The sequence below is a fragment of the Malus domestica genome, chromosome 05, assembly GCF_042453785.1.
Source record: "Malus domestica chromosome 05, GDT2T_hap1".
In the NCBI taxonomy this organism is placed as follows: Eukaryota; Viridiplantae; Streptophyta; class Magnoliopsida; order Rosales; family Rosaceae; genus Malus; species Malus domestica.
Window position 1 is genome coordinate 38,851,465 of NC_091665.1, and position 26,693 is coordinate 38,878,157.

The window sequence follows — 26,693 nt, forward strand, 5'->3', positions numbered from 1 at the left end:
GACCTAAAGATTAGTGCTAATTAACAAACCTTATCAGATTAACTGAACAAGTACACAGCAGCCTACCTGCTGACTTATGCTAGTTAAGTAGTCCAATCCACAAGAAAGAGAGAGGAGGAAAGAGGAAAGAGATCGAGAGAGATGCGGGGGAAGGTGGGCAGTTTTTGGTTTCGTTTCTTTAGGCGCAGATAAAGGATTTGATCTCAATCATCATGGATAATACTATAACCACCATCTCCTAATAATCTTCCTATTTACTAGCACACACTCACCCTTTTATTTCTAGGGTTTGCTATGTTTAATAACTTCGGTTTTATGTTCTGTATAACCGCCACTTCCACATGACTCCTCGTTGGCGGCTAGCTATTCATCACTAATTCACTTTACATAATTAATTAATTAATTAGTCTCAATTACTTTCATAAATTAATTCTCAACGTACCTCCATGGTTAATTAGTGTTTTGTCAATTACTATCCGTTAATCATTAAGGTCAATGTATGTTTTCCAGAAAGAAAAAAAAATTGATTAAGCAGAAAATTCTGAAATTGTTATATATCATGAGAGATGAAGAGTAATTGTGTTTGGAATTACTAGCTATAAGCCATTAGGCCGAGGACACTCCTGCATGTACCTGCAAAATGGTTATTAATTTGGGGGTTACAATGCACAATGGTTTTTAGTAGTAAGGTAAATTGCTGAAATTCTTGCAAGCTACTGTATTTGTGTTACTTTGTTTAATACGGTTGCCATACTAATTGAGATAAAGAAATACTAGAATGATCGCAAAAAAAATACTAAAGACATTAACTTATTACACCAACTTCTAAGAGCGGATGTCGAAAATCCCATTCTAGAACTGTTATATTATTTTCATTGCAAATAAGAAATTTTACATGACAAGGACAAGTATGTGTATTAAAGTGGTTGCCTAGTTAGTTTAGTTAGTTTTCGTTTTTCAAGCTGAATTTGAAATGTGCTATAGTGACAAACACCCGTCTCTTTTTCTACATGTTCATTATATTTTAGAGAGACATTGACTAAAGTCTGATCTCAAAACTTTGGGGGTATTGCTAATTTGCTAGTACTTTTTCTCTATAAGGTAAGTAATACTGTCCTTGACCAAACATAAGTAAGCAATATTATCCATGACATTTTATGTTTGTTAAAATCCAGTGGTGATGTTTGGTTAAGGACGGTCTAGAGTTCAGAGTTTAGGGTTTATACTTTATACTATTAAGACTTGGTAACTATGTACGTTTTACCTACAATTTTTTATTATGCGTGACATGCCAATGAGGTAAAATTCAATAACAAAATCTCATACATTTCTTATAAATTGGTGATCTCTGCTCGTACTTTGACGATATCTTCAAACTTTAGGTTTATTAATTCCAAAGAACAAGAAAGAATACTTCTCTAGTTCTATAGCCATGGATAGTGCAAGCACTAAGTAAGATACCTCTTCCCATGGTCGAGCAAGTAAACTACTTCACCATAACAAGTAGTAAACTACCCTTGTTTTTTAGCAAGGTACATAATGCATCGTCAAATATATTCAATGTGATTTTACAAGATTTAGTTTCATTCAGGTATGATTTCGGTAATTCAATGATTTTATTATATCCTATATACAAAGTATTCTTCAGTCATTTAGAACTGGATCACATCAATAGTTGGATATTTTTATATGCACAAAAAAATATTGAAATTTATTGATTTGAGTAAGCATGAATTTCATGTTCACCAGTAATTTTGAAGCAACAAAAAAAGTTGACTAGTTATTAAGAGATCAAAATTCATTTTCGAAAATTTTATTTTTGGACATATGATTCTTCGATCCCAAATTTAACAAATGTAAAATTTGAAGTTTGAAAATATATCGTATTCAAATTTTATTCATAAAAACTTATAGTTTAAGTGGGGTTTGTTTTATTTATTTATTTATTTTTGACAAGGTTATAGTTTAAGTGAATGTTGATTTGTACATTTGAACTTATGTGTCTGAGTTTTGCCTCTTCAAAATCAATTGTTTTTCCTTTTTTATTTTATGAAAGAATTGTTTTTCAGAGCATGTATTTTTTGCTCATCATCCTAAATTATAAGGCAAGATCACTATACATCTTATCATTTAACACATGTCATTTTACTTAATCATAATTATAATGATGAACAAATATACACCCTTATTATTATTATTTTTTTGGTCACAAAACCTTCAACAACAATAACAAAGTCTAGTGAATTTTAAAATGCCAGTAAGCTCGATTGACGTCAAGTCTTTCGTTACCTTCCTGCCCTTCGTGTTCTTTCTTAAAGTAACAGGGAAATTTTAAAAGGAAAAACATATCCACAACCCAAAAGACCAGAAACCAAAATACTTCTTTCTTTTGGTCGGAAACCAAGATTGCTGATGACTCCGTCTCTGTTTCTTTGTCGTCCACTCCGTCTCCACACCGCACTCGTCTTCTCCAAACACCACTTTCCTAGCAGTCCCTTATCATCATCAAATTTCTCTTTAGTCCCTGTTCGGTCTTGCTCTTCCTCTCACTCCAGCAATGCCCCCACTCCCCATGGTCCCGTCCCATATGCATAATTATTATCAGAAAGCTTCTCCCGGTGCCTTGTTACTCTTTTCCATGACTTGGGTTGTTGTTGTTTTTGCAGGTACTGCAGAGAAAATGGAGGAGCAGATCGTGGGTGTCGATAAAGTCGATATCTTAAAGCAGAAAATGGAGGTTATTGGGATTCTCTGTACTGATTCTTGTGTGCCTGGAAAGTATACTAATTTACTGTGTCCAAAGGTATTTTTGAAACATTAGTTGTTATATTCTTGGGTTCTTTTATGTTTTGTAATTTCTGCTCCAGTGAAGAAGCATTGACAATTTCAAATGGGAGTTTATTTTGGTAATTAATCTTTTTATCATTGTGTTTTTGCTACATATATCAAAAGGGTATTTCAAATTTTCCATGTTTTGCTAAAACAGTGCAATGGTGGACCGACGATGGAGAGGAGTTTGTCTGTTCACATTGTCCAAAAGGGGTATGCTGCTGCTGCTAGTTTTCTGATGTGTGTCACTTCGCATTTCGAATTGTGGGGTTGTGTAATTAGGTTGTTATTACTTTGGTGATTGGATACCGTAGGGATTTGGCAATGTGGAGGTGTTTTCGAACGGATTGTAGTTGGGCTGACAAGGTAACATGAAACAACTTATGTTATTGTGTTTTTCATGCCCAGCATTTGAAGAGTCTAAAAGGGAGGACTCGGGAGACATTAATCATTTCGTTGTTACGTTGTAGGTATTTGCGGATGGCAGGGCAGCGCATAATGAGGTGAAGAAGAAAGTTCACTACTCTGGACAAATGACAGAGAAGAGCCTTAAGTTGGAACCACTAGGGGAAAAGGTACTTACATTGACCGATATCTGCCAATCTTTGATCACAGCGTGTTCATGTTTGCATATATCTTTCTAGTATGGAATGAACTTTAATTTTATTCCTTGTCCCTTCTGATGTGTTCTATGTACTCCTATTTAGAAGTTATTTCTAAATCTTGTATTCTGCTATCCATATACAATGAAAAGAATGGTTTCAACTTACATTATTGTTGGACACTTCTATTTGGAATTGGCATGTCAGACACTCGAGGATATGACGAAAGAGTTGCCAGAAAAGGGGCATTTTCCCGTTTACAAAGGAGGCCATAGGGGGAAGGGGAATTCAAACTGGTCTTGGGTGCGGGGTAAATGGTTTCTAGCCACTGGAGTTACAATTCCCCACAAAAAGGAGGGCCTTCATTTGGCTAAAAATGTTCAACTAGAAGGGTTTATGCATTTTTGTCAGGAAACATAGACATAGTACCATATGGTTTCTCTGCTATAAACATATGCCTAAACATAGAGTACTATATGATTTTATTTGTTTCACTGACATGCATCTCGTATCTAGATAATTGAAATTATCGTGTCCATTATTAATGAAAAAGTTGAACCAGGACACACTGTCTGGTTCAAATTTCAGTTTTATGCTGCTTCCGACGTGTTATTTTATTGGATAAATAAACACTCTTTCATTATCCCAGCTAACTGCCTACTTCAGTGAGCGAATGATATCCGAGGAAACTTTGCGCAGAAATGGGGTTATGCAACGTTCCAGTAATAAGGTACCCTGAAGTTATCAGTTGCTGGACTTACCAATTTACCTTTGATAGGCGACTCTGAGATTAGGAACTGTGTTAAAACTTCTGTGATTTCCAGGATATCATTGCATTTACTTATAAACGCAATGGACTGCTTGTTGCCTGCAAGTATCGAACCATAGAAAAAAGTTATTGGCAGGTATGCATGCTAACATTCGCCCAGGGTTCTTTTACTAGAAAATGTATAGAATGCATGGCAATTAAGTGAAATGTGGATGCTTTCTAGTCAGATGTTGAATAATTATATGTCGTTGATTTTCAGGAGAAGGCGTCAGAGAAAATACTATATGGAGTTGATGACATAAATGATGCAGCTGAAATTATCATTGTGGGTTCAATTTCCCCTTATTTTGATGTTTTCGTCTTCTGTCTCCTGGATCCCCATCTTACTTCTGATGCTGCTAGGTTGAAGGTGAAATTGACAAGCTTTCATTGGAGGAAGCTGGCTTCTGCAATTGTGTGAGTGTCCCTGATGGTGCACCGGTAAAAAGTTCTACTAAATTGCCACCAGTGGAAAAGGTGTGGGCTAAATTCTCTGGAGCCTATCTTTCTGTTTAGATATACAGTTTATATCAACCTTTGAAATGTCTGCGGATTGTAACTCCTTGAATGACTTTGAGTGGTCAGTTACGGAATTAACAATGAACAGTACATGTATCAACATCTGAGAAAAATTTAGTTGAGTGACTTCTTATTTCTTCTCTGTATGCTATTAGGACACTGCATATCAGTATCTGTGGAATTGCAAACAGAATTTGGATAAGGTATGCAAAACATTGGCAATCAATCAAACTTCTCCATACAAACTGTTGTTTAATTAACGCTTGCCTGTTAGGTTTCTCGCATTATCCTGGCAACCGACAATGACAAACCAGGCCAAGCTTTGGCCAAAGATATAGCACGCCGCCTTGGGACACACAGGTTAAATAAGTTTTCTGTAGTTTGTGTTTTGTATTTGAAATATCAGTTTGTATAGAAGTTTGTATGCAACTCAGTAGATATTCGATTTATGTATACACATTCTATATTTGTCTGCTTATTTCCTTTTACTTTCTTCGGCTGTTAGATGTTGGCAAGTAAGTTGGCCGAAGAAAGATGAAGTCAGCTATTACAAAGATGCTAATGAGGTTTGATGCTTCGACTCTTTTTCCTTATTGCTAGTGCTGGTTTTTCTTACATGCTACTTGACTACTAGTTGTTCTAGAATCCTAGTTGTTCTTTTACGGCTTGCTTTGTTTCACAAGGACGAATATGTAGGCGTTATAAAGTATAACATTCCTTTTTTTTCTTCACAATCTGGACAACTGATTTCCTTAGGATCCTTGGCCGGCCTTCTTGTCTAATGATTGAATTATTACCGTAGGTTCTCAAGGACATGGGACCTGATGCTTTGAAAAAGGTAATCGAAAATGCAGAACCGTATCAGCTATGCACCGCAGACCAAGTAGTACAAAGTTCAGACGAGCATAAGCCGGATGAAATACTGGCTTCACAGTTAACAAAGTGCACACGACGGCTGTAAAGTTTCCCCGAGATTTATATTTGTTATTCATAGTCAGAGGTTTAGGTTGAATTAGCATTGGTACAGAAGAGAAAATATACAACAGGTTAACAATCATTGTTTAGTTTGTATATAGAAGGACCTTGCTTAGTTCAAGTGCCAACGATATTCGATACTAATCTATACTAAGGGGAGGGGAAGGGTTTTAACCCGAAACGCAGTGGGTTGAAGAGGAATGCCCTTCCGCCACTTGCATGCATGTTAATTCTAATTAGGCTCTTTGATCCTCAAGTCAAGTTGGTTAGCTGGCTAGCTTACCCAAAATAGCAACCAACTTGTTTGAGTGTTAAGAAAAGATTACCAATTACTAAACCAATTTAGAACTCGTTTGGATATGCTTTTAAAATGACTAAAAACACTTTTGGTAAAAATGTTTTTAGAACCAATCCTTAGTAAAAATGCAAGTAAATCCTGAAAAAACACTTAAAGTGCTTCCTGGAAGAAGCACAAAATTGGTGCTTCTTGCAAAAAGCACTTTAAGTGCTTTTGGAACCCAAAAACATTTTCTCAAAAAACGCTTTCAGTAATTTTAAAAGCATATCCAAATAAGCCCTTACACTAACCCTGAATTTTGATTAACTAAATTTCTTCAATTTGCATCTCCAAACTAAAAATCCCGTTAATATTGTTATCTGGATATTGTAGTTCAATTTGCATCTCAAATATGTTTACTTAAACCTTTTTCTTTAAGATGTGGAAATTACATAAAATCTTGAGGTCAAATTTTTGCATACTATAATAGAATCCCTAAAATTTTGTAATTAGAAATAAAACGTTTATCCCCGTAAGCAATAGCTCAATAAGTTAAGAACATTTATCTATATATTTCTTTTTCAACCTCTTCCTCCCCTAATACAATTGTATCAAAAATAAGATTGAAAAACAATAAACAAACAATAAATCGTATATAAACGATTTAGGATCGTTTTACTTTTTAGAAATAAAAATAAAAAGGGAAAAATGTAAATAAATCCCAAGGGATCCAATTGGGCTCGTCTTGTAAGACCTTCCCTCATTTCCTCTATCAAGTATCCAAACGCCCAATTCTCTCTCTGCTCTCAGAGCACTGCCCAACTGAGCAGCCATGGACGTTCTCTCAATCTCATCCCCTACGTTCCTCCCCATCCCAACCTCCAAGCTCTCTCACTCCTCCCGCCCCAAACCCACCTCCTACTTCCCCAATTCCTCTCCCAAAACCCCCTCAATCAAATCCCTTTCCCTCCAAACACCAAAACCCACCTTCGCCACCAGGTCCCAGGGGCTCGACGGCTCTCTCCTGATTTCCTCCGCCCCTCAAACGCCGGCCACCGCCATGAGAGGCGCCGAGGGCGACGCCATGGGGCTTTTGCTCAGGGAGAGGATTGTTTTCTTGGGTAGTAGCATTGATGACTTTGTGGCTGACACTATTATTAGCCAGCTGCTTTTGTTGGATGCCCAGGATTCTAAGAAGGATATCAAGCTCTTTATTAACTCCACCGGCGGCTCTCTCAGGTTATACATGATTTTTTAGCATCTGGGTAGCTTTTTTTTGTTGGTTGTTGTTTGAAAGCAGTGAAATTTTCAATTTTGTTGTGGAGATTTTGAGTGGTGGATGAGACCCTTTTCAGATTAGGATGTTGTTTAATTAGATTTCGTTGTTATTAACTCGTTGAAATTCGGGTTTTCGAAAGACTTGGTATTTGCTTTAATTAGTGTAGCTTTTAATATGGTGATAACATGGTGAATTAGACTATGGATGTCTCATTAAATCATATTGTGCACTTTCTAGTTGTATGTTTGACTGCTTTGGTTCGATGACACCGATAACAATGACAAGATGTTGCTCTTTGAATGTTGTATGAGAATAGAGAAATAGAAGATCTTTGGGCTTAGGTTTAGTAAAAAGCATGTTGACATTTTTATAACTACAGTTGTGAGGCAGGGGAGTTCCTGTTGGTGAGGCGCTGATGACACACTTATTGTACACTCCCACATTCTTTCTTAATGTTTCCTATTGCAACATTCCACATTGATGCTAGTTATTGTCTCCTAATAATCAAGTAACGGTCTAGTTATATGCTAAATGCATTGCTTAGGCTTTGATTTGTCAGTGTCTTTCATTCATGGATCTTTGAGACCCAAGTCTAGTATCCATGTGAGTGGTGGACATAATATAATCCGAAAATCAGCTGAGTGTGGGGCTGTCAACAGTGTTTTGACAGTTTCTCATGGAAGTGTTAATACTTGTGATAGTATGTAAGGGGAGGAAGTCTAATTTTGGTGTATCAATTTCTTGGTGAATAATGTGCAAGGACACGGCTGAGGCTGAGTGTATTGAACTTTTACTCCTCCACTGTCTACTTGCATCGATATTTGGCATAGCTTTCTAGGGAGGCAAGGTTGAGTTGTGTGCTTTGGCATCCTGTATTTATCCATTTATCGAATACTATTGTGCTTCTTGTGGATTTGAGTGTGCTTTTGGGATGCCTACCATTTGGGCATTGGTTTCTAGAGTTTAGTGACAGAGCACTTGTCTTTAGTTATGAACTGATGTGGATTGAAGGGACTGTTGAATCTGTTGGGTTATGAGATTAGGCATATTAGTTATAGAATTCTGATTTTAGCTGGCCATAATTGGTTCTTTGTTATTTGTTATGGGGCATTAGCTAAAACAAGATCACTGTACCATTCACATTTGGGATGTCAAAGTGGGGATGATAGTTATGCCTCGATGGTGCTGTTTGCATTTAGTATGACCTTACAATTTCTGTACTTAACGAGTAAAGGCACAAATGAACAGCTTAGTAGCTCACAGACACTGAATTCGGTGGATGTAGACATACATTTGATGCTATTTGAAGAACTCAATGAATTAGTTAATTTCATGTTGAACTTTATTCTTCTGTATATGTTTTCATGGTTTTGCTGTCTTCTTATGTGCTTGCTAATTTGCCTTCTTGTTATTTGTGTTAGTGCTACAATGGCTATCTATGATGTCGTTCAGCTTGTGAGGGCTGATGTCTCCACAGTTGCACTTGGCATTGCAGCATCAACAGCTTCCATAATCCTTGGCGGTGGCACCAAAGGCAAGCGTTTTGCGATGCCTAATACAAGGATCATGATTCATCAACCTCTTGGAGGTGCTAGTGGCCAGGCAATAGATGTGGAAATTCAAGCCCGAGAAGTGATGCATAACAAAAACAATGTCACACAAATTCTTTCAAATTCCACGGGCCGTTCATTTGAGCAAGTCCAAAAGGATATTGACAGGGATCGATATATGTCCCCCATAGAAGCAGTTGAATATGGAATAATAGATGGAGTTATCGACGGAGATAGCATTATTCCTCTGGTGCCTGTCCCAGACAAGGTGAAGCCGACATTGAGTTACGAGGAAATTAGTAAAGATCCAAGAAAATTTTTGACCCCAGATGTCCCTGATGACGAGATATACTAGTTTTCACCTTATGTATGAGAGGTACATTACTCAGATAGCTTTCTGATTAACTTTGTGCTTAAACCATGATATCTGTTAGGACCCTGATTTCTGTAATTAAACCAAGTATGCCTTTTTATTCCGAAGTTCCAACAATTATTTCAGTTTATGAACATGCATGCTTCTTCCATTTGCCCCTTTCTTGATTCTGGCTTTTAATTATTTGAATGATATTCATATAATGTAAAGGTTCTAAAAGACGCTAGGCGCTAGTCGGGCGTTGGGCTGGGGCCTAGCGCTTAGGCGGATTTAAGTAAATCCATTATATTTCGTGTGAATAAGTGTCTGTTTATACTTAAAATATGTATAATTTTATTATAAACTACAAAATAGAATGACACATGTATTATGAAGTATTGGAACATAATGAAAACATGGGGAACAAGCATATAGTGTATGCTTATTTAAGTATTCAATAAGTCTCTTACAATTTATTGAAAAAACTTAATGCAAATTGAAAGCTTTCTATTTTCTGTCTAAGTGAGTTGCAACCTAGGCAGGTGCCTAGGCGGGTTTGGGCGGTCTAGGCAGACACCCTAGCTGGTCTAGGTGCCATTTCTTAATTTTCAAATGCCTAGGCATTAATCGGGGCGGTGGTCAGCCGTTTAGCACCTAGGCGGCGCTAGGCGGAGATTTTTAGAACAAAACAAGAAATGAGATTTAAACTTGGGTACAAAGGAGTTTACCGCTCTAGCCAACTTGGCTATGCCAAAGTTTGTTCTTGGTTGAAAAGTGATTTTTTTGACGCACCTCCTTGTCCATCAAATTGTGATAAGTAAATTATTCACTGGACAAATTATTTACTTAATCATTAATTACTTAATTATTTACTTAATCGCAATATGAAACAATTTATTTACTTTGTTAGATGTATGCCCTTAAAGCAACTAGATTAGTGGATTGCTTAAAGTAATACAAGGATTAATCCATAATCTAATCATTGGGCAAGACCACTATAGGTAGATTATCAATACAATTCATTAGTGAGCCCATTGAATAACGGTTATATACACATATAAGAGGTAACTTATGAGATAATGTTAAAAAGATTCTCTTGTTATGTGTTTATTCTAAACATTATCCTTGGCCATTGGATTATAATCCGGTAAGACTAGTACGCACTATGTCTGTGCAATTGTAGGATGTAATGCATGGCTAGTCTTAAGCCAAAGGAGAGTTGCTAAGACAAGTGTATAGGTGTTCAATAAAATCAAGTCCATTGAACATGATCGCCTCGAGGTCTTCTGTATGTATATACATACTTATGTCAATAAGAACTCAATCGTTGTAATAGTGCAAATTAGTCATTGACATGAGCATGACAGTTGTCTTGTGATTAGGTATTTGATCTTAGATTAGGTTAAAAGGTACTCATGAGAAGGTGTTCTTGACATCGTTGGAGTTAAACTACCTAATCATGGAGGTAATTGTATGTATAATAAAAATTCTCTAACCTTCATAACTAAGAATGAGGATCCTCTCCAGATCGTCTTTGTGAGGATCCCCGGGATCCTCCAATCACATCTGTTTATCGTACATCATACGGCTAGTTTTCGTTAGGTACTGTTTATATTCAATTTTAAATAAAAAAATTTACAATAATTTATGACTGCACGATGTACAATGAATGTAAGTGCTTAAGGATTTTCAGGATCCTCACAAACCGGAGAGGATACTCATTCCATAACTAAAAGGAGAATGCTCATCTACATGATTCAGAAATCTTGACCAAACATCATGATTTGGAATGAAGTGCAAATGTAACTTACATATCAATCCAATGACGAGTTTCATGATCAATCCATTATGAGTTTCATGCTCACCATGTTATTAATTTAATAAAAATTTAAATAATTTTTAGTTAGACAAAAAATATAAATTAATACAATTACAAAATCGACTAATGTGAAGAAATTAAAACTTTGTGTTCGATTTTCAAAATTACCGCACGTGCAAAATGTTTTTTAAATAAAGAGAACCCGTCTCAAAAACCTTGCTCTCTTCCTTCCTCCCTCTTCCCTCCTCGTATTTCCGCCAGGAAACCCAGCCGAGTTGAAACGCCACAAAAACACTCGGAACCCACTATCTTCTCAACCCAGTTCCCGGAGACATGCGTCTTCTTCTCCATTGGCCTCTCCGCAAGCTCTCCTTCTTGTCCTTCTCAACCTCCGGCCTTCGAATGGCGTCCAAGCAGCTCCTCAAGTCCGCTCCTTTGCCGAACCCGCTGACCCCTTCTGCGCGCAGATACCCCTTCCACCCTGCAGCCTCGTCTTCTCCCCGATTACCTCGAAACCCGTGTCAAAAATTCGACCGCTTTGCTTAAGGACTAACGGATATTCTTCTCTCTCCCCTGCCCATGTCGCAGAACCTGGTAAGTTTGTGCTCAGTAAAGAAGGACGGCTATATTCTGCTTTAAAAATTTTGGCTTTTTGCATGTAAGACCTTGGTAACATCGCATTTTGGTGAAAAACACTTGAAAGTCAGTACTTTGGAGAAAAAACCCAACTTACTTTGTAGCACCAAAAGAATTTCACCCCTAAGAATCAGTTAAAGCATGGCAAGTGGATAGATGACGGGGGTTTTCCCTCTCCATCGTAGCTCTTATAAGTGTTTTCTCTACAATTTATAGTTGTGGCCCTTGTGGGGGTGTTTCTTCTAATTTACTATTTATTTTTTGTGCTTTTGAAGTTCATAATAAAAACCTGAAGAATTGAACAAAGTCAATTAACTGAGAATGTGCGTATGGTGCTTACAGGTGGACCATTTCTGTGTGGGTTGAAGGATATGAGAATTTTCTGAATTTAATGCACTGTATGCTTTTGAATTTTATGTAGTTGAATTGGAAAAACCAGAAGAAAATGGAATGTCCTCTATCCAAATGAGGATTTTGAAGGAGAAATTGGAGAATCTTGGCATACACGGTGAAACAATGTCAGTTCCGAGGCAGTACAACCACTTGATTTGTCCAGTGGTATGCTGATAGTTTTGCTTCTGACGCTATGTTGTATTTATTTCAGCATATATTTTTTACTTTCTTTGTTTAGGAGTTTATGAATTACTGAATCCTGATTCAGAAATACATAAAGTCCGACCCCACTTAGTGGGATAAGGCTTTATTGTTGTTGTTCTATTGAATATGTAGGATGGTAATTGTCAAAACCTATGCATATGTCCCATTTTTGTTTGTTATTTTAAGTGGAGTAGGATTCTCTCCTCTCCTATTTCCATCCCCTGCCCTCTCCTCCTCTCACACTTTGCTTTTTGTCTTATTATCGCTATAAAAAATCAATATAAGATGTTGACGTGGCTTAATCGTAACTGTTCAAGTAGGAGGGGAAGGAAGGGGAGAGAGATTAGGAGGGGATAGAATCCTCTTCCATTTTCAGCTCACGAGGATGTTCTAACATTCCTTAAATGCTAGGCATCTTACCTATAAACTAGTTTTAGGAAGCCAAAAAAAAAAAAAAAAAAAAAAAAAAAAAGCAATAAGAAACAGGTAACCGCTATTGTATATAGTAAAATAAGTTATCAGTATTGTTTTTAATCCATAGTGTTAGTATGAGCGACTCAACCTGAAGGAGACATGTGGGATGTGTAGTTGACATGATCTATCGCCCAAAATAATTACTTTCTTGACGATGGCTTTTGAGAATACCAAAGAAAGCCTCTGCTGACATTTCCCCATTTAAGGACTGGAGAAACATTTAAGGGCAAATCATGCCAAAAAGATGGAAACTGTCATTGAAGGATATTAAGCTGATACCTGAAAATTTCAGTGTTTTAGCATTTAAATGATAGAAACTCAGGGGATTGAGCGGCCATGATGTAATGAGACTGCTTTAAACCGTGCATGCATGGTTTTCTTTTAAACGAGTAAAAGAAGAAATGATATGTGAGTGAAATTGAAGTGACCTCTCATATGCAGTGCAAAGGTGGCGATTCAGAGGAAAAGAGCTTGCACGCCGCCTTGGAAAAGAAAGGTTTCCATTACAATGTCCTGTTGTTAAACAATCTCTATGCAGGCGTGGTTAGAATAATTGTCCGCTACCCATGTGACTGCAGATGTTGGGGAGTCAAATGGCCAAAGAAAAATGATAACAAGTACTTCTTTTTTTTTGGTCAAGGGATAACAAGTACTTCAAAGATGCAAATGAGGTCAGAGATAATGCGAATCCAATGATTTGGATTTAGCTTAATATAGAATTTTTAGTATTATCTCCAAATAAATATATATGTTTGACATTTGAAATACATATACACACATGCATGTGATCAGTTTTTATTGAGTTGCTTTGTGGTATGACGGTGGTTTTTCATGTTGCATGTTCCTACATATGATCCATTTGAAGTTTGAACCTAGTGAATTCTGTTTTTCTCCACTTAATAGCACATTTTTTAGATATCATTCTTAATCAAGTTGCATGAACAAACGAACCTCTGATACGTATTGTGTTGCTTCTGCATCATCTTGTGTGATGGTCTGTAGCATGCACCTTCCATTGAACGGAAAAAGATCGTGTCATTTAAGATGTATTGTAATATTTTACTCAGATCACTAAAGCAATCCTTACCATCTCTTTTAGTTTATCTACACAGGTCCTCATGTACTTGGGTTCGGATGTCTTGAAGGGAGTAATTGAGGATGCTGAATTATATCCTATACGTGGATTGTTCAATTTTGCAAATTTCTTTGATGAAACTCAATGCATATTATCATCGGACTCTTGGATACGAGTATGGTGTCTCAACTGGGTGGAAAAATATGAATGATTTGTACAATGTAAGCATAAACCTCGACGCTTCTAGTGACAAATAATACTTCTTCTGAATTTGAATAATTTCTCTGTTTGTGTGTCGTTTCCCCCTTATATGGTCTAGGTATAGATTTATGGATAACATGCAGATATGTCAAATAACACATAATTATTGTAAGGTAAACCACTCAAGTGAAGAGGTTCAAGAGAAATTTGTACCCTTACATGATCTAGGTATATAAATTTTTGACAATTTAGCAGAATTATCTGATAGAGGTCGCACTTGGTGCGATGGCAAGTGCCTTCGCCCATGAGCGGTAGGTCTCGGGTTCGAGACTTGGGAGCAGCCTCTCCATAAATGGGGGTAAGGTTAGCCGACATTCACCTCTCCCAGACCCTGCGTAAAGCGGGAGCCTTGTGCACTGGGTACGACCTTATCTGATAGAGGTCGCACTTGGTGCGATGATAAGTGCCTTCGCCCATGAGCGGTAGGTCTCGGGTTCGAGACTTGAGAGTAGTCTCTCCATAAATGGGGGTAAGGCTAGCCGACATTCACCTCTCCCAGACCTTACTTAAAGCGGGAGCCTTGTGCACTGGGTACGACCTTTTGCTCTATGGAGGACAAGGTAAACTAGCTTACCAAAAGAGTTAAATTTTTTCTGTTTTCTCATATATGCACCCTTCCTTGTTAGTTGGTTTGGTTGGTTTACAGCGGATCATTGTGAGAAATGTTTGCACACATGCATAGAACTTGTGGGAATTGATATAGACGTCATTCACATATCAATTTTACCGTGTTCTCTTATGACATAGTTGCATTTTTGCTCTCCGTTTAGTGTCTTACATATCACACCCTTCCCATTGACGAATTTCAGGTAAGGGAGCATGCGCGAAAATTACTGGAGAAGCACATAAAGAAGCCTTTCTTTGATAAACGGCAAGTTTGAGCTGACATTCTTTGTTACTGTTCTTAAAATGTGTTTGATATAATATGATGGTTTTCAAAAAAAAAAAAATTTCGGTTTCAGTTTGGTATGGCAAAATACCAAACTAAACTGATTAAAAATCTGTCTCTTTTGAACACCCCATGACTCTCAAAGAAGAGGAAGAAACATAAAGCCAAAATTTACTTGTATAATATGATGAGTTCATCTAATCCCCCGCCTAGGTATTGTTTGTATTGTAGTTACATAAGTCCTAATTCCATATTTCCTTTTTTCATCTACTCACAAGATTACTACAACTTCTACTTGTAACAGGACCAAAACAGAGTACGTGAGTCAGATGCTTACTCAGATCAAACGGTTTGCTCAGCATCATTGTTGCCGTGTTTGGTTTGTGGCGCATCCTAGACAGGTTGGTTATGTTGCGCTTGACCATGCCCTTTTCTTTGACGTGGTTTCTCAGATTGCATCTCTTGTAACAGTTGCACCAGTGGACCGGGGGTCCTCCCAATCTCTATGATATAAGTGGAAGTGCACACTTCGGAAATAAATGTGACAACGGAATTGTAATCCATCGGAATCGGGATCCGGAGGCTGGGGAGATGGATCAAGTACAAGTGAGTGGTGTAACCTATGACATGGTTCTTATTGTTGTCACTGTCGTCGTAATTAATGATATCCGGTGAGTTTCCTGACTTCCGGCGGGTGTTTTCATGTCGCGAAATAGCATGGCCGGTGTTTTTATGAAACGGCACTCAACTACTCGGGAGGTTTACCTTCAAATTTTGTATGCTAATTTTTTCTCTACTATTGGAGAAGTGATTTATTGAGTATCTGTGATCAAGGTGTATTCAATGTAGAAAATTCATGCTAATATTATGTGTTTTGGAAGTAATGAAGAGCTCGTTTGGAAATGATTTTAAAGTGACTGAAAGCGCTTTTGATGAATATGTTTTTGTAACCAATTCTTAGTAAAAACACAAATGAATTCTGAAAAAGTATTTGAAGTGCTTATTGGAAGAAGCACCAGCACATAATTGGTGCTTCTAAGTGCTCGTTTGAAAATGATTTTAAAATGATTGTAATGCTTCTTCCAGGAAGCACTTCAAATGCTTATAGAGTCCAAAAATATTTTCTCTAAAATTACTTTTCGTTATTTTAAAAGTATTTTCCCACTTACCCTCGCCAACACTCATTGAAGACCAAAAATGTGGGGTGGAAGTATTTGCCTAATTCCAACCTACCTTCCCACCTACCCTCGCCACTCGAGCTAACCCAAATCACGCTATATCTTACACTTCAAGAAATCATAAATATGTATTATGTATGAGATTAGGTAATTCAAGATTACAATCTCATCTAATTAGGATTAATTATCAATTAGAGGATCATATGACCCTAAACAAAATCATCTACCACATGCAGCTGCAGCTCAACCAACTAATCATGCAGTGCCCAAATCAAACAAGATGGTGGACGTCATCACCCAATGATAGCTTGCCAGATGATGCGCTATAAGATTTCCTTTTTTATTATTGTTTTGAGCCATTTTTTTGTATGTGCAAATAATAGTCCGACAATACTTAAGTCCTAAAAAAATGAGTCCAATAATTTTTTTTACGGATGACTGGACTTGTAACTTGAAGGACAATACTTGCGTCCATCCTATAGGTGCTTCTTCTTATTCACTAAGTTATGAGATCATTTTAATAATACTTTCGTCCATACTGAATTGTCTTTTTTAAGAAGGAAAAAATAGACGAAAATTTAAAAGTTTAATAAAAAAACACAAAACATAAATTCAATCATACGATCAGATGGCTGATGATCACAAACGGACCAATCAAAGATTATATAGCTGGAATGTTGTCATTTTCTTAAACTTAATTCACCAAAAAAATAGAAGATGCCAAACATTATGCCAATTAATTTGTATAATTAATATTCATGAAAAATATGAACAATTGAGGAAAGGCAAATCTAGCGGTCCACAAACCAAACATGATCCTCTCTTGATCATTTTTCTTTTGGTGATGATCCTAAAGATTCGTGAATCATGTTTGTTTATCGTATATTATACGATTAGTTTTTATCAAGTACTATTTGTATTTAATTTTAAATAAAAATATTTTTAAAAAATTGATCACACTATATATGATAAACGAACATGATTTACAAATCCTCAAAATTCTCGTAAAAAAGATCTGGATTCGTCCACAAAAACTAAAAACAAATTAAAAAAAAAAATTTAAAATTTGCCAGGTAATGTCTGTCCTTTTGTGACGAATTGGTCAAAGAAAAAGATATTCTTTCCTAGTTCTATGACTTTTGTAGCCTCCGCCAATAACTGGTGTCCATGTGGTTAAAGCACTTGAGATTGACCACACACGATCATTCCCTACTGGCAAAACGCAGACCAAAGTGGGCCCAAAGCGAGTCTTGTAACGCCAAATCTGTGCTGGCATCCAGGCTATCAGAACCCCCACCCTCGGTGGAAGAATGCACCCAACGGCTGTCCTGTCCGGTGGCTTTTACAGATATGTGACCGTTTGTGGGTCCCGCTACCACATTGGGGGGGGATTTTAAAAAATATATAGCCGTTACAACGGTTACAGCCCAGGCAAAAAGCCCACAACGCACTCACTCTTAAACGCCACAACTCACGAGTTCACAACAGAGCAAGCGACTTTCTCTCTTTAAAATTCTCTCTCTTCCCAAACAGAGCAACCAATTATCTCTCTTGCTTTCTGGGATTTTCTTGCATTTTCTCGGGTGATTCGATTTTCGGGTTGATCGAGAAAATGACTGTGGAGGAGACCCAGGTTGCGGAAGTTGTGGTTGTTCCTCGGGAGGAGGCTGAGAAGGTTGTTTGTGAGAATGAGAAGGTTGGTGAGGGAGATGATAAGGTGAAGGAAGTGGAGGCGGCGGAATCGAAGCCGAAAACGGTTGAGAAGAGTTCTTCTTATAAGGAAGAGAGCAACTATCTCTCTGATTTGAAAGAGTTCGAGAAGAAGGCGTTGAGCGAGCTGAAATCAAAGCTGGAGGAGGCCATTTTGGGCAACAATATCTTCAAGAAGGAGGAGCCAAAGAAGGAAGAAAAAAAAGTAGCAGAGGAGGTAGTAAAAACGGAGGAGGTAGAAAAAACAGAGGAGGAAGTGAAAACACAGGAGGAGGAGGAGGAGGAGAAGGAAGAGAAACCACAGGAGGTATTTGATAAAAAGGCGGAGGAAGTAGCTGGAGAGAATGAGAAGGAAGCGGAAGAAGGCGAGGAGGTGAAGAAATCGGAAGATGGCTGTGAAGTAGTAGACAAGGATATCTCTCTTTGGGGAGTGCCACTTTTTCCCGGTAAGGGTTTCGAGGGCACTGATGTTGTTCTCTTGAAGTTCTTAAGGGCTAGGGAGTTCAAGGTCAATGAGGCTTTCGAGATGCTGAAGAAAACCCTTCAATGGCGGAAGGAGTCCAAGATCGATTCGATTTTGGACGAGGATGTCTGTGCCGATCTGAGCTCTGCCGCTTACTTGAACGGCGTTGATCGCGAAGGCCACCCCGTTTGCTACAACATTTTCGGGGTATTCGACAACGAGGAGCTTTATCAGAAGACTTTTGGAAATGAGGAGAAGAGAGGGCAGTTCCTGAGGTGGAGGCTCCAGCTGATGGAGAAGAGCGTACAGAAGCTTGATCTGAGGCCTGGTGGTGTCACTTCTCTGCTTCAGATCAACGACCTCAAGAACTCTCCGGGGCCGGTGAAGAAGGAGCTCCGGATTGCCACAAAGCAAGCAGTTGGGCTTCTGCAGGACAACTACCCTGAGTTGGTTGCCAAAAATGTAAGCCGTCTTTCACATTTTCGCTTCAGAAATCGAATTTATTTGCGATTATTTAGCATGACTTGGACAGAATTTTGACGGGTTTTATATGGTTTATGATGATCTGCAGATCTTCATAAATGTTCCTTTCTGGTATTATGCACTTAATGCATTGCTATCTCCTTTCTTGACTCAAAGAACCAAGAGCAAGTTCGTCGTTGCTCGCCCCACGAAGGTCACTGAAACCCTTCTCAAGTAAGTGATTTCCCTCACTTTTTATACGTTGCTGAATTTAAATGGCACGATGTGCGCTAAAATATCTAAGAGAACTTGACGGTGTATCTGAGCCACTTAAAAGGCAATGTATATGGTTGGTATAGGGGAATGTTTTGATATTATCTGACGCTTACACAAATGAGCTGTGATTGTCCACAACAGGTACATTCCAGCTCAGGAGATACCTGCTCAGTATGGCGGTTTCAAGAGGGACAACGACAACGAGTTCTCTGCCGAAGATGGCGCTGTTTCAGAACTTATTCTTACGGCTGGATCCACTGGAACCATACAAATTGATGCAGCAGAGGTACTACTAATAAAATGTTAACCGATTTATGTTTTGTTAGATTGTTTTTCCTCATGAGTTTTTCTCTAAATCGATGATTTTAATGGTGTTTGATAGCAGGTTGGTAGCACAATACTGTGGGACTTGACTGTTTTGGGATGGGAAGTGAATTACAAGGAGGAGTTTGTTCCAATTGATGAGGGGTCGTACACCATTATTGTTCAGAAGAAGAAGAAAATGGGGTCTAACGAAGGCCCAATTCGCAACACTTTCCGAAGCAACGAACCCGGGAAGGTTGTCCTGACAATCGAGAACAAATCGAGCAAGAAGAAGAGGGTTCTGTACCGGTACAAGGCCAAGAAGTGCTCCACCTTCTGAGAGAAAGAGTTGAACCGCAAAAGGTTGCAATTCAAGTAAATTGTTTGTTTGAGAGAGCATTGTACATAAAATAGAGCTTATTCTTTTGGAGGATCACTGTGATTCTGTAATGTGATAAATGTTTTGATGTGTATGTTTTGATTTGTGAGTTTCCAATTTGGTGAAATATGTATTAGCAATTATTCATTTTGAAGAAAATTTGTCCAGATTGAATTGTTTTATTTTCTAGTATTTCCTCATGTCATCTATAAAAACTATCGAAAATTTTGGACTCAAATCTTACATTTGAGTCTAAATACAAAACAGTTGAACTCTCAGTTAACCAAGAGCACTGGGATGGAGCCTACTCTAGCCGAATGGTGGCTTTGCCTAACTCAATAATTTATTGTATGTTAAAGCGATGAAACGTATATTGAAGTAAGAAATGAATGACAACTTTTAAATTTTGTTCAAATTGAAGAAATTTTCTTTTTTTTTCTCTTGTTTCAGTACATATATATGTATATCATGCATCTGTGAGTCTTCCCGATCCTAGAAAGAATGAATTGCTGTAGCGAAGCCCTTAGTTGGTCCTTTAAAAAAAATAAAAAAAGGATTGCACATCATGAAGGTCTAATACGTAGACCAAAATAGGATCATACAAGAAGTATACAGAGGCTGCAACCGAGATACTTTTCACATTGGGTGCGCGTTTGCTGCTATAGAATTCTAGTCTACATTGACAACCTCACCACTTGAACTGGGTTGAATCCCACCATCGATCCCATATGTAATGAACCAATTTTTGTACAATTTAGAAAATGATTGACTATTAGAAAAAACTTGACTAACTGCAAATTTGTATGTGCTTTTATATAGTTTTGAGGTATTTTTTTATTTACTTCTCGAACTTGTAAGAGCACTTCCAGTATAGGAAGGCCTCCCATGGTAATTGGCAATCGAATCCCCTATACTGAATAATAATTGCCTTTAATGAACAGTAATTGCCTTTTGCATCTCCACTCCTAAATTGAATAGTCATGGTAATAGGCAATAAAATATTAGTATTTTTTATTTTATAAATTAATAAAAATAATTTTAAATTTCGAATAGGATTTTCAATCAATTTCGTCACGCCATGTGTCATTATCCGAAAGTAAAATTTTTGTAGATAGATTACGATAATATTTTTAAGCAATTCCGTCGCACGACATGTTCTTAATTGTTTAGAATCGTTAAAAATATTGAAATATGGTGTAAAGTGGGAGAAAATGATAAGGTAATTATAGAAAAAAAAATTATAATTTTTAAATTTTTTTTTGGATCTTTTAATATTTAAAAAATAATAATTTATTAACTTAATTAATCTGGACCGTTGGATTACAAAAAAAAATTTGAAATCCAATAGTCCAGAATGTGACACATGGTCCACCATAACATTTCTCGTTTTTTATATATTTTTAAAATTTTTAAAGCCTAAAAACCTGGATCGTTGATCTGGAAATAAACGGTCCAGATTCAAAGGTAATTGAGTGGGGCTGACATGCGGGTCCTAGCATATGAAAATGTGTCGGTGACGCGCCCCCACGCACGCATGTGGTGCACGCCCTTGATGTAAATTTTTTTATAACGCGGTTTACATCATGCTGACGTTAGCTTTACATCACAAAACCTTTAGGCACTCAGGCCTTGGACTCTCGCCTGCCCTTTCCCATGGGCTCCCCCTTAACCCAATTGCCCAAATGGGCTAGAGCTAGTTTGGGAGGCAACTGGATTGGATTTGCTCCTTATCCACCGGGCTAAAGAGCACGCTGGAAATGCTTTAAGGAGAAGCTAGTTTTTTTCATGAACTTTAATTTTAGCCAATTACTCAGAACTTTTATAATTGGCCAATCTTCTCCCTTAACTTTAATTTTAGCTAATTATCGGCTTGAACTTTTTATAATTGGCCAATCTTCCCCCTAAACTTCAATTTTAGTCTGTTACCCCGCATGAACTTTTATAATTAGCCAATTTTATATTCCCCTAGCAGTGCCCATCCATTGCATTATAGAAATGGGCCTATCCTGGGCCTAGTGGGTTTGAATATTTGGACCAACCCTACTTCGTATATATCACTGCCCCGCCCTACCCCGCCTTGCCCTGTTTATTCTAAAAAAGAAATTGGACCCACCCCGAACCGTGATTACCTACCCTAACCCACGGGTCCTCTACCCGTTTGCCCACCCCTAATATATTGGACCTATCCCTTCTTTTTACTCACATCCCAGAATGAAAAAAGTTTAGAGTTTAGGTTCCATTGAAAAAACAATCGTATGAAAGAGTGGCAACAACGTGGCGCAAACAATTTAACCTCTTATAAAAATTGTCTACTCTATCATAATTCATGATCAGAATTTTGGCTAAATCGCAAAATTAAACATCGATCACGTCATTTATTTTATTTTATTTTAAAAATTCGACGGTGCGAAAGAAATTTATTAATATAAAAAAAGAAGTTACACCTAGTCAGGGGAAACATAAACCTTACCCCTCATAAAGCAAGAAAACAAAATACAATAAAAGAGGGGGGGGGGAGACATACACCTTACCCCTCTTGAAAAAGAAAATACAGGAAAAAGAGGGGGACATAGACTTTACCTCTCTTGAAAAAGAAAATACAAGGAAAAGAAGGCGTGGGCAAAGGACCAAACCCCTCTAAAATAAAACCTAAAGGATAAGAACCTGCAAGACAAGCCGCAAAGCAAAAAAAAGAAAATAAAAAAAGATTAGGTAAAAAAGAAAACTACACATTAAGAAGTGCAGACAAACTTGTAGGATGACATGCACAAGAAATTTAAATGCAGAAAAGAAAGAATCTTTATTGGAGGAGCGGCATGCAGACAAGTGAAGATGAAAGAAGTCCTAAATTGGCTAATTTGTCAGCAATTGCATTCTCTTCTCGAAATGTATAAGAGCAATGAAATATCATGTTTTGTAATTGAGAAATACATGTCTGGAGCGACCAAGGAGGAGAAAAAGAACCAGAAGCAAAACAAGATATCACGCTATAGAAGAGTAACTTTCAAGACATAAATTTTGTTAATCTCGCGGGTAAGCCAATTCCACAGTAAGAATGACAACATAAAACTTCGCATAAAAAAAAGTACAATGCTTCAAGCTCAAAGAAAAACCACAAGAAAATAACTTGCACTTGCAAATCGAGAAGACTAAACCGTAATGCTAGTATTTGACAAATTAATTTAGTCTAGCTTCTCAGTTTTCACGATATTTGTTTGAATGCTGATACAGACTCAACGATTTAACAAACCGACATTTTGTCACAGTTACAAGTTACAACATACATGTCATGATCATGCAAGCTGAACCCAAGGTATGATTGTTGAAACTTCCAAAAGAATATCTGCAATTCATGGAGTCTTGTCTTTAATTACTCATGGTCATTGATCAATTCATGGAGTCTCTTTCTCTTGAATTGATCAATGGTCACGAGTAATTAAAGACAGGAATGGATTGAAACTTATTGGTGAATGAAGGGAAGGGAATTGAATTATTAATAATCTTTACAAAATGATTTATAATATGAACATTTCGAATTATATACACGAAATTCTATGGAATAAAAGGGATTTGATTTAAACAAATAATCTTTACAAAATGATTTATAATATGAACATTTCGAATTATATACACGAAACTCTATGGGGATAAAAAACTGAAGTAAATATTGATAGGAAAGTAAGCAAAACACCTAAATAACTTTCCCCAGCGAAAAGAAAAAACACCTCAATAATATTGTACGTATGAGATTGAATAATACGTGCCATGAGAAGTCCTTGATTATTATGTGTAATGAGGGTCCCTTCATTTACTGCGACTGAGATTGCATACCATTCTAGATATAGACATGACATGCAGTTAATTTTGTCCCACAATTTTGCTAAGTACATGATCCCATGCAGGAGCAGGACTTTAGCTTGGCTTGTCTGTTTTGTGGGCCAATAAAATACTTAATAAAATATTAAACAAGCTTGAATATAAAAAAGGATCCTGGTCGGATCATTTTTATGAGGATCTTAGGAATCTCGTGATCGTAATCGTTCATCGTACATCGTGCGGTCAATTTTCGTTATGTACTATTTATATTTAATTTAAAATTTAAAAATAATTTCTGACCGCATGATGTACGATGAACGGTCACGATCATAGAATTCCTAGGATCCCTAAGAAGAGGATCAGGTGAGGATTCTTTTCTGAACGTAACTAGTTAATTAGTTAAATTGCCATCAATGGTGTATACCAAAATCCAGGTTAAGCTAGATTTGAACGAGTCTCAACCCTTAGCCCTTGGATCAGTAAGACAAAAACTTCACTATAGTTGGATAGCAAATCAATCACCCATAAAAAGGAACACTATCATGTTCTTACATGTTAACGTGCTGTAATCGACAGGGACATATAATTTTAGGAATATGATTCTCTTATCCCCTAATTCTCTCTCTTTCTCGCTTCCTTTCACATTTCTTTTTTATCTTTCTCTCTTTATAAAAATCAATATAAGATGTTAACATGGTTTAATCGTAAACCGTTTAAATAAGAGGGAATGGAAGGGGAGAGAGATTGGTAGGGGAGAAAATCATACTCCATAATTTTAATGCCTTATGTATTAAGATAGAATAATACTAGGAAGACCAAAATTTTAAACTAAATTTGCAAACTAAATGGTGTGTCATCAATAAGAAATAAGAACGTTAATCCGCACTTAAGTAATAATCCAATCATCAACAACCACATCATTTGGTTTAAATTTTTTGTCTCCTTAGCATTTCTCTTTAAGATAGATTGTTTGTGTTTGTTGAGCTTTTGAGTTAATTGTTTGAGTCTTCAAGGTATTCTCATTATATTAAGATTGAACTTAAGTAGTTTATGTAGCACATATTTACATCGCATGTTCGTTTCTTATTTTTGTTGTATGTTATATGTATGTGTTTGTTGGACAAGCTAGTATGGACAACATTTTTTTTTCTTTTTCTTCTCTTCCGCTAGTTCAACGTATACTTTTTGTTTGAATTTAAGAAGGAAGTTAAAGTGAGAGGGAAAAATGATCAATTATAAAAGTTTAGTAGAATATTGCACTGGGATGGAGCCTACTCTAGCCAAAGGGTGGCTTTGCCTAACTCAGTAATTTAATGTATCTTAAAGCGATTAAATGTATATTGAAGTAAGAAATGAATGACAACTTTTAAATTTTGATGAAACTGAAGAAATTAAACGTACTAGTCATGAATAAACTTATCCCTTTCAATTCTCAAAAACATTAAGATTAGAAAGATTAGGTTTATTTTCTCTCTTTTTTTTTTCTTCTCTTGTTTCAATACATACATATATATAAATATGTGTGTGTGTGTGTGTATCATGTCTTTGTAAGTATTCTCGACCTTGAAAAGAATGAATTGTTGTGGCAAAGCCCTTAGTTGGTCTTTAAAAAATAGAAAAGGATTGCACATCATGAAGGTCTAATATGTAGACCAAAATAGGATCATACAAGAAGTATACAAAGGCTGCAACCGAGATACTTTTCACACTGGGTGCGCGTCTGCTGCTATAGAATTCTAGTCTACAATGACAACCTCACCACTTGAACTGTGTTGAATCCCACCATCGATCCCATATGTAATGAACCAATTTTGGTACAATTTAGAAAATGATTGACTATTAGAAAAAACTTGACTAACTGCAAATTTGTACGTGCCTTTATATTGTTTTGAGGTATTTGTTGATTTGCTTCTCGAACTTGTAAGAGCACTTCAAGTGTAGGAAGGCCCCCCATGACAATTGGCAATTGAATCCCCTATACTGAATAGTAATTGCCTTTAATGAACAGTAATTGTCTTTTGCATATCCACTCCTAAACTGAATAGCCATGACAATAGGCAATAGGCAATAAAATATTAGTATTTTTTATTTTAAAAAATAATTTTAAATTTCGATTAGAATTTTTAACCAATCTCGTCACGCCATGAGTCATTATCCGAAAGTAAAATTTTTGTAGATAGATTACGATAAGATTTTTAACCAATTTCGTCGCGCGACATGTCTTAATTGTTTAGAATCGTTAAAAATATTGAAATATGGCGTAAAGTGGGAGAAAATGATAAGGTATTTATAGAAAAAAAAATTATAATTTTTTTAAAATTTTTTTGGATCTTTAATATTTTTTATTAACTTAATTAATCTGAACCGTTGGATTATAAAAAAAAACTTTAAAACAAACAGTCCAAAATGCGACACGTGATCCACCATAACATTTCTGGTTTTTTTTTTTTCCATTTTAAAAAAAATTTTAAAGTGTAAAAACCTGGACCGATGATCTGGAAATCAATTGTCCAAATTCAAAAGTAACTGAGTAGGGCTGACATGCGGGTCCATCCATTGCATTATAGAAACGGGCCTATCCCGAGCCCTGTGGGTTTGAAGATTTGGACCCGCCCTGCCCCGCCCCGATTCGTACCCGCCCCGAACTGTGATTACCTACCCTAACCCCTGGGTCCTCTACCCGTTTGCCCACCCCTAATATATTAGACCTATCCCTTCTTTTTACTCGCATCCCAGAATGAAAAAAAGTTTAGAGTTTAGGTTCCATTGAAAAAAAATCGTATGAAAGAGTGGCAACAATGCGGTGCAAACAATTTAACCTCTTATAAAATTGTCTACTCTATCATAATTTATGATGAGAATTTTGGCTAAATCGCACAAATTAAACATCATTTCGTCATTTATTTTATTTTTTAAATTTCGATGGTGCGAAAGAAATTTATTAATATATATAAAGTTACACCTAGTCAGTGGGGACATAAACATTACCCCTCATAAAGCAAGAAAACAAAATACAAGAAAAGAGGGGGAAGACATACACCTTACCTCTCTTGAAAAAGAAAGTACAAGAAAAAGAGGGGGACATAGACTTTACCTCTCTTGAAAAAGAAAATACAAGGAAAAGAGGGGGTGGGCAAAGGACCAAACCCCTCTAACATAAAACC

The 26,693-nt window shown here is 36.9% G+C and overlaps 3 protein-coding genes and 1 long non-coding RNA gene across 5 annotated transcripts; all 4 read left to right on the top strand.

Moving 5' to 3' along the window:
* Positions 1-2,280: 2,280 nt before the first annotated feature.
* LOC103454461 (primase homolog protein) lies at positions 2,281-5,914 on the top strand. The gene is made up of 13 exons (XM_008394049.4): positions 2,281-2,575; positions 2,667-2,803; positions 2,987-3,042; positions 3,144-3,195; positions 3,300-3,404; positions 4,081-4,161; positions 4,256-4,336; positions 4,460-4,525; positions 4,603-4,716; positions 4,914-4,961; positions 5,033-5,118; positions 5,264-5,324; positions 5,561-5,914. The coding sequence occupies exons 1-13, from the start codon at positions 2,413-2,415 to the stop codon at positions 5,717-5,719; spliced, it is 1,209 nt and encodes a 402-aa protein (XP_008392271.1). The 5' UTR covers positions 2,281-2,412; the 3' UTR covers positions 5,720-5,914.
* Positions 5,915-6,694: 780 nt separating this feature from the next.
* LOC103454460 (ATP-dependent Clp protease proteolytic subunit 4, chloroplastic-like) lies at positions 6,695-9,363 on the top strand. Its single transcript, XM_008394048.4, has 2 exons — positions 6,695-7,249; positions 8,711-9,363. Exons 1-2 carry the CDS (start codon positions 6,843-6,845, stop codon positions 9,192-9,194), a joined length of 891 nt encoding a protein of 296 aa, XP_008392270.1. The 5' UTR covers positions 6,695-6,842; the 3' UTR covers positions 9,195-9,363.
* Positions 9,364-11,228: 1,865 nt separating this feature from the next.
* Positions 11,229-12,394, top strand: LOC108175254 (uncharacterized). The gene is made up of 2 exons (XR_003773661.2): positions 11,229-11,604; positions 12,068-12,394. It is a non-coding gene; the product is annotated as an uncharacterized lncRNA (long non-coding RNA).
* Positions 12,395-17,448: 5,054 nt separating this feature from the next.
* LOC103454459 (patellin-4) lies at positions 17,449-19,880 on the top strand. Of its 2 annotated transcripts, none has more exons than XM_008394044.4 (4): positions 17,449-18,755; positions 18,865-18,989; positions 19,173-19,317; positions 19,414-19,880. In XM_008394044.4, the coding sequence occupies exons 1-4, from the start codon at positions 17,733-17,735 to the stop codon at positions 19,672-19,674; spliced, it is 1,554 nt and encodes a 517-aa protein (XP_008392266.1). In that variant the 5' UTR covers positions 17,449-17,732; the 3' UTR covers positions 19,675-19,880. The 2 variants fall into 2 exon arrangements, with proteins under 2 accessions (XP_008392266.1, XP_070678843.1); XM_070822742.1 differs by having other exon boundaries at positions 19,417-19,880.
* The last annotated feature ends 6,813 nt before the right edge of the window (positions 19,881-26,693 follow it).

What these genes read in the sequence shown, in the direction of transcription:
- LOC103454461 (XM_008394049.4), top strand. Translation starts at nt 2,413, where the DNA reads ATGACTCCGTCTCTGTTTCTTTGTCGTCCACTCCGTCTCCACACCGCA. An exon ending in CAATGCCCCCACTCCCCATG is followed by an intron (nt 2,576 to 2,666) that starts GTCCCGTCCCAT and finishes TTGTTTTTGCAG; the next exon opens with GTACTGCAGAGAAAATGGAG. An exon ending in CGCCGCCTTGGGACACACAG is followed by an intron (nt 5,119 to 5,263) that starts GTTAAATAAGTT and finishes TTCGGCTGTTAG; the next exon opens with ATGTTGGCAAGTAAGTTGGC.
- LOC103454460 (XM_008394048.4), top strand. Translation starts at nt 6,843, where the DNA reads ATGGACGTTCTCTCAATCTCATCCCCTACGTTCCTCCCCATCCCAACC. An exon ending in TCCACCGGCGGCTCTCTCAG is followed by an intron (nt 7,250 to 8,710) that starts GTTATACATGAT and finishes TATTTGTGTTAG; the next exon opens with TGCTACAATGGCTATCTATG.
- LOC103454459 (XM_008394044.4), top strand. Translation starts at nt 17,733, where the DNA reads ATGACTGTGGAGGAGACCCAGGTTGCGGAAGTTGTGGTTGTTCCTCGG. An exon ending in GTCACTGAAACCCTTCTCAA is followed by an intron (nt 18,990 to 19,172) that starts GTAAGTGATTTC and finishes TGTCCACAACAG; the next exon opens with GTACATTCCAGCTCAGGAGA. An exon ending in TACAAATTGATGCAGCAGAG is followed by an intron (nt 19,318 to 19,413) that starts GTACTACTAATA and finishes GGTGTTTGATAG; the next exon opens with CAGGTTGGTAGCACAATACT.